The following is a 7,169-nucleotide window of genomic DNA, read 5'->3' as shown; positions in this document are numbered from 1 at the left end:
TTATTTCGCTGTGTTTATCTTTGCGCTTATTGCCTACAAGTTGTTGAGTTTAAGTGTTAAGAGCTAGACGATGAAAGCAAGTCGAAGAGTTGTTTTTCCACTGCAAGAAGTTTTGAAAGTCTCTAACGCTTAAAGAATGAGTTTTGCGAAGAGACAAGTAAAATAGTTATTCTACTTACTAGGCGTTTATGAGTCATCTTGCGAGGACCTACACAATGGATGTCTAGGCGGCACGTTTCCATTTGATATTTTGCTATATTTTATAAACATTTTAAGCAATTTTTACAATTTTCCTAATTACAATTGAAATAAATTTTGGATCGATCTGCACCAATCGCATACTTTTAAAAAGAAATCTTTACCATTTTTTCCTCAATACTTTAAGGTCACTTCAATTTAAATGTTTGTACTTTAAAAAAAATTTAGATTCGGTTTTTACGGATGGTTTGTTGTTTTTTTTTTCCATATTCACTCTAAAATTAAAAATAGATTAAACTATTATATTTATTGGATGAATATTATTGTTATTATTACTTGACCAAGTTCGATAAATATTAAATTTTGGAAGAATAAATTTAGAAGGATTTTAAATATAACAATTTGGAAATGAAGGGGGTGGGGGGTTTAGGTATTTGAAGGGTAAGGTTGAATGAGTCAAAAGTAAGAGATGTGGGTTGGAGTTTCCTTGGCGTTTACTTTGAGTTCCACTGGTGAAGATCGTTGACTATGTTTGTTTTGTCATTATAGGGTACTTACAGAACTCAGAATTGAAATCATTTTTGGGAATCTCCTCTTTCTCTTCTCTCTTTCGTCCATCGCTTCACCCACCTCCACCCTCTTCTCTTCCCCTTCCATCAACCCTCTCATCTTCCTTTCTTCTGATTTTTTCTTCATCTCTGACCCCTCAGACTGCTTCTTCTGCTCCTACTTCTTACCTCTGGTACGTACCTTTTTAACACACTAATTTCCCACTTCTAGGTGTTCTATCAGTATCTAATTTCCGGCTGGACCAAACATTTCTGTCCACCCTTTTCCCCCTATTTACTTTTATTCATACTTTTATTGCTTTCTTATGTAATTAAATCCTTTGCGCAGCTTTGCTTTCTCTGCTAATCTTCTGATTTGTTAACAGGATTTCAGTGATCCTAGTCCTGTTAAATTGGTTTTTTTTTCTCTCTTTCAAAAACAGTCTGTTTCAGGATCTTCTTATTTCGTTATGATATCGCATGTGTCCAAATTCAAGGTGTCTTTTTATCTGTTAACAGGATTTGAGCGATCCTAGCCCTGTGGTTTCCTTTTCTTTTCTTTCTCAAAAAGGTGTTTTTTTCGTTGGGAGTTGCTTTGTGATTTAAGCTGAACTATTCCAGAGGGTTTTGCCAAAGTGAACTTAAGTGAATGTTAATTGGCATGTCTTTTTTCTTTGAGGAATCGGAGATTTAATTCCCTCATCTCTGCCATTGTTTATTCAACAATAATTCGAACGGTTTTTTTTTTTTTTTTTTGTTTCTTTGTGATACAAGTGCTTTTGAAATTCAAGATATATTTGTTATGCTTTTGAAAGTTCCCCTGAGGGAATTATGCCTGTCTCTAACTTGGTACTTGTTATGATTTATTTTTATGAACTTTCCCCCTTTTCCGTTTGAACTCTTTGTTTTGTTTGAGACCACCTTTCATGCTTGACTTTCTTACCCCGCCAGTTTTCAGTCTTTGTGCACTGTTTTGGTTATTAAGTAGAGGTAGACAGATATTTCTTTTGTTTTATTACAATTCATTCATGCGTTCAATCTCTGGTTCTTACATCCAGCAACCACTTGCAGAAAAAATGCTGCTTCCACGACAGCAATCTCAGCCGGGCACACTGCAAACTTCATTTTCCCTTGTGCCAGTAGATGGCCGCTTACCCCAAGAGGAACCTAGATCAAATTCTGGTCAAGTTCGGGAGTCCCCAACAGAGAGTGCCAGTTCTCGAGAAACTTGGCCTAATGTTGAAGCCATGTTGGCAAAGAAGATGGAAAATGGGAAGACAGAGAATGATAATGCTGAGCATTCAGTTGTTCACCGTCTTTCCAGTGCTGATAAGATATCCCTCAGGGATATTGCAAGGGAGAGAGTAGATTTAATCTCTGAAAAGATGCATCGATTACCCGATGAGTTTCTTGAAGAGTTGAAAACTGGGCTTCGAATTATCCTTGATGGTAATGGTGGTTCACAGCAGAGAGAGGAGATTTTCATTTTGCAGAAGCTTGTTCAGAATAGAACTGATTTAACAGCTAAGACTCTACTTATTGCCAATCGGGTGCAACTTGAGATCCTTGTTGCAATAAATACTGGAATTCAGGCATTCTTGCACCCAAATATTACCCTCCCACAGACTACTCTAATTGAAATCTTTGTGTACAAGAGGTGCAGGAACATAGCATGTCAGAATCAGCTGCCAGCGGATGATTGTACATGTGACCTATGCTCCAACAGAAATGGTTTCTGTAATCTTTGCATGTGTGTAATATGTAATAAGTTTGATTTTGAAGTAAATACCTGTCGTTGGATTGGTTGTGATCTGTGCTCCCATTGGACTCACACGGATTGTGCCATTCGTGATGGACAAATTTGCATGGGTTCATCTGCCAAGAGTGCACCTGGGCAAACTGAAATGCTTTTCAGGTGCCAAGCCTGCAATAGAACGTCAGAGCTGCTGGGTTGGGTTAAGGATGTTTTCCAGCACTGTGCACCTGCCTGGGACCTGGATGCTTTGACAAGGGAACTCGACTATGTTAGTAGAATATTTCGTGGAAGTGAGGACACCAGAGGGAGGAAGCTTTTCTGGAAGTGTGAAGATCTTAAAGAAAATATGAAAAATGGGATTGTGGACTTGTCAGTGGCATGCAGAACTATATTAGCAATTTTCCAAGGTAAAGAACTATTCGGTTGTGTATTTACTTTCTCATTTCTTGATCATATATTGGAAGGCCACTTCCTTCTGCTGGTTCCTTGTTGACATAATAGTGGTTTTATTTACTAGTGGTGTATTTTGATTTTCCTAATATTTTCAACTTAAAAGCCCGCAGAACAGCTTTAAAAATTGTTCATGAAAGGTTCCAAACTGTATATAAACAACCTTCTCGTCTTTTTTATCTACTTGATGATATTTAAGTAGTGAATGGTGAGGTTTAGAGAGTAGGGAAGTCAAATCACTTCCGACTCTTTTCTATGGATATTAGCCATGTATAAGTCTCTTTTTGAGGTTTCACAAGACAGGTAAGAAAAGGTTATTCTGGGTATTGAGGCAGGAAATAATGTATTTTACTAATCAAAACAGGCTCTTATAAACGTCGTTTGATTGGGCTATCTTATTCTAGGCATACCCTTTTAGATAAATTATTATTCAATCATGATTTGAGGATTCGGAGTGAACTAAATTGCATCTGTAGATTACCTCTGACCTTGTTCATGTGGAAAAAGCTACTCATATTGCTATGAATTTGATAAAAAGAAACTCAATTGCAATATGCTGGGCGGAAGCTACATGTTTTTCTCCGTCAGTTTTCTCATTTGACTCAAAGTAAATATGCATATTTTATTTTAATGAAATACCTCTGTTTCTTGTTTCTCGTAATGAAGAACTTGAGTTAGACTCCCCAAGAAGCATGGAAAATGGGGAAGGTGGACGACTGATAGCCCCACAGGAGGCTTGCACCCGCATTGCTGATGTGGTACAGGAGGCTATAAGAAAAATGGAAATAGTGGCTGATGAGAAGAAGAGGAGATACAAAAAAGCACGAATGGACATTGAGGCATTTGAGCGTGAGGTCGAGGACAAGGCCAGGGAAGCAGCAGAATTAAAGCTGGAGAAACAGAGAAAGAAGCTACAAATTGAAGAGCTGGAGAAAATTGTGAGGCTTAAACTTGCAGAAGCTGACATGTTCCAACTTAAAGCAAATGAGGCAAAACGAGAGGCAGAAAGGCTCCAGATGATTGCTCTAGCCAAATCCGAAAAATCTGAGGAAGATTACGCTAGTAGTTACCTGAAACAACGATTGAAGGAAGCCGAGGCAGAGAAACAGTTTTTGTTAGAGAAGATTAAGCTGCAAGAAAGTTTTCGTTCACAGGGCAGTGGCGGTGCAGATCAGTCCTAGATCCTTATTCCACACACATTTTCAAATATCTTTTTGTATTGTACCTGTATACCATGTACCAACTAAAATGATGGTCACCCTCTGAGGAAATATATTTGAAGAATATACCATATTAGGAAGAAGCCATAAAGCTGACTGGAATTTACTATATATCTGTTTTAGGGGACTGTAATGTTATCTGTTTTTTCATCTGTAGATCATTGTTTAGATATCAACAAAGTCCCAGCCTGTCAAGGCATTTGAAACTTGTCCTGGGTTTCATTTCATTTATGTAAGATGAGGATACACTAATTTGTGTTTGATTGCAACAGAAAACTATCAACCTCCAACAATTTTGTGGTTTGATGAAACTAGTTTGTGGTTTCTGCAGCAGTGAGCACTGAGATTGTGTAGGGTAATGCTGGCAGAAAAGAGAAACAAAAAGTGACGTTAAAGAGATTAGACCCAACTATGAATGGACAGATCCTTTGCTTTAGTTGTAAGTAGGTCCATACAGCTGCTGTTACTCCCATCCTTTTTAGGAGTGCTCTCTAATGGAACCCACCTCCAATATGCAGCAATCAATTCAGCAGTAGACCTGTATGATTTGGAGATAGTATGAGTGCACTCTAAATTAGTTGTTCATATTGTTTGGCATAAAGGTTGTATTCAGAAAGTTGCTGAGCTCAATTCTTCCTTGGACCATAAAAGCAGGTAATTACAAAAATATCCTCATTTGTTGTTTAGAAAAAATATGTTTAGTTCAATGTTTGTTTCCTTTTATCTCTTCTTACTATGTACCGATTACCATTTTAGGAGCTATTGAAGTTGTACTTTCATGAAAAAGTAGACTTTTTTTCTGGATCTTTAGAAACAGTTATTGAAAATATCTCTTTTGAAAACAAGATTTTCAAATAACTTCTTAGAAACTGTAAAATTGACATATGACAAGTGCATAATACTTGTTGGACTTTGGTAAGGCAGGAAATTACATCAATAAGAAGATTCTAAGAATCAAACTTGTGAAGCTTTCTAAGTCAGTATACTTGAGGACAAAAATTGTTGTTCATAGTCTTTGCAAAAGAGATGCAAATGGCTATTAGCCATTAGTCACTGTATATAATATTGACAGTCATTTTCATCCTCAACTTTCTTTTTGAGCTTTTGGGTTTTTGTCAATTTGGTTCCAACCAAAATTTTGAAGAGTATTTACGGATAAGATTAAATAAGTACTTAAAATGGTCAATTTTGTATTCAATAGGCCACTAAGTTGTAAATTTGTATCTTTTAAATCACTGTCCTATCCAACATTTTTCTTAACATCCATAACTCTATTAGAAATAAAACTGAAAATTTAGAATCTCATGATAATGTAATAGATTAACTTTTAAAATTCTCTAATACCAGAAATCTATTAGATGTATAAATTTTAAAATTCATTAATTTATTCAACCTTAGACACTTCAAATTACCCAAATGAAACAAACTAGTTGGAGACTAAACTCATGAGTTAACCAAAATGAATTTATAAAAAAAAAATGGTGAAGGTCATCGACAAACAATTGAGTTAAAATTTTAGTATATTTTTAGTACAAAAAAAGAGAATATATGGAGAATTTGTATATCTAAAATTTTGTTAGACTAGGTGAAGTTAATAAGTTAAAGCTAGAAAATTTATGTTTGAGGTGTAGTGTTGAAAGATGAAATTATTGGATAAGTGTGAAAAGTAGAAAAAGAAAAAATGATAAAGTTTTTAGATAAATGTAAAAAATAGATAATGATGAAGAAAATAGTGTAATAATTAGATAAAAATATGAATTTTGATAGTGTTTATCATTCAAGTTCAGTTTGTTTAATACTAAGACTAATGTAAAAGGTGATTTAACGGATACAGTAGCTATCGACAACTTAATCAACAACAAATTTAATAAAAGTTTCACTGTTGAGATATTGTTTCTAAGAAATGTGGGGTAAAACAGTTTCAATCCCAAACAATGGCTGTTGAAGCTTCGGCCTGAAGCTGTGAATTGTACTAACCAAGTTGATAATTCAACCACTCAAACAACAGATAATTATACTTATTACACCCATAATTCTCATCCTAAAATTGATCATAAGCATATGATGGCAAATTTCTATGTTAAGGATTTCAAAGTAGTTTCATGTACAAGATGATCTTCTGTTTTTCTTTCTCCAGAAGCAAGAGGTGATCTAATTAGAGAGAGAGAGAAGCTGAAAAGTTTAACTATGATAAATTAGACTAAATTTAATTAAAACGAGGCACCCCAATATATGACTTAACATAGTACTCTTTGACTTTGGTGTGTGTGTATATATATATGGTATTGTATTTACATAAGTTATTTGTATACTAAGTTAAAAAGGAAAATCATGAACAACAATTTGCAGCAAGATTCTTTCCAGAAAAAGGGAGTTTGTTAAATAATCTACAAGACAATGTTTTTGGCGTAAAGTTATATATGGTAGAAAAGAGAAAACAACTCTTATTATTTTGGAATAAATGTGGGAATCTAACTAAGGTAGGCTGTGTCTCATTAACAATATTCAATAAAATAATGTCACCATATTCCCATCTTCTTAGAGTGTAAATTTAAAAAGTTACAATTTCTTTTTATAAAAAAACAACTTTTGAAATGGGGTATCAAAACATAAACTATATTACAAATATGTAGGCTTTAAACGAAAGTAAGCTCTATAAAGATTTCTTTTTGGGGTAATATAATAATAATTAACAAATACAAAAGAGAGAAAGAAAGAGTGATGAAATTGTATAAAATAAAATGAAAACCATGATTATTATTATTAGTAATTGAATTATAAGTGAGAAGAATATAATCTCTATCTTCCCCAATTGCCCCCACCAAAGGCAAGTTGGTCACGTGGAATAAGAAACTATGGATCACTATTTAGAAGAGTGAAAGAGAAAGAAAGAATGATGATTGAAGCCACAAGTTTGGTCATTTGTAGCAAATCTTGTTTGATTCCTAGATGATCTTCCTTTGAACTTTTAATATTATATCAATTTATTTGTATTGA

At 34.5% G+C, this 7,169-nt stretch overlaps 1 protein-coding gene across 3 annotated transcripts; it reads left to right on the top strand.

The window, feature by feature from the left end:
• The first annotated feature begins 697 nt into the window (after nucleotides 1-697).
• LOC101221056 (OBERON-like protein) lies at nucleotides 698-4,448 on the top strand. Of its 3 annotated transcripts, none has more exons than XM_031887688.1 (3): nucleotides 698-940; nucleotides 1,805-2,909; nucleotides 3,619-4,133. In XM_031887688.1, exons 2-3 carry the CDS (start codon nucleotides 1,823-1,825, stop codon nucleotides 4,131-4,133), a joined length of 1,602 nt encoding a protein of 533 aa, XP_031743548.1. In that variant the 5' UTR covers nucleotides 698-940; nucleotides 1,805-1,822. The 3 variants fall into 3 exon arrangements, with proteins under 3 accessions (XP_031743548.1, XP_004140008.1, XP_011656883.2); XM_004139960.3 differs by having other exon boundaries at nucleotides 702-940; nucleotides 1,818-2,909; XM_011658581.2 differs by lacking the exon at nucleotides 698-940 and adding an exon at nucleotides 1,552-1,736 and having other exon boundaries at nucleotides 1,818-2,909; nucleotides 3,619-4,448.
• The last annotated feature ends 2,721 nt before the right edge of the window (nucleotides 4,449-7,169 follow it).

The sequence above is a fragment of the Cucumis sativus genome, chromosome 6 (genome assembly GCF_000004075.3).
Source record: "Cucumis sativus cultivar 9930 chromosome 6, Cucumber_9930_V3, whole genome shotgun sequence".
In the NCBI taxonomy this organism is placed as follows: domain Eukaryota; kingdom Viridiplantae; phylum Streptophyta; class Magnoliopsida; order Cucurbitales; family Cucurbitaceae; genus Cucumis; species Cucumis sativus.
Note: the sequence above shows the minus strand (reverse complement) of the source record. Positions and strands in the feature narration are given on the sequence as shown.

Coding starts and splice junctions, on each gene's coding strand:
- LOC101221056 (XM_011658581.2), top strand. CDS start 1,673: ATGCTTGACTTTCTTACCCCGCCAGTTTTCAGTCTTTGTGCACTGTTT. Junction 1,737..1,817: donor GTTTTGGTTATTAAGTAGAG/GTAGACAGATAT, acceptor AACCACTTGCAG/AAAAAATGCTGCTTCCACGA. Junction 2,910..3,618: donor TATATTAGCAATTTTCCAAG/GTAAAGAACTAT, acceptor CTCGTAATGAAG/AACTTGAGTTAGACTCCCCA.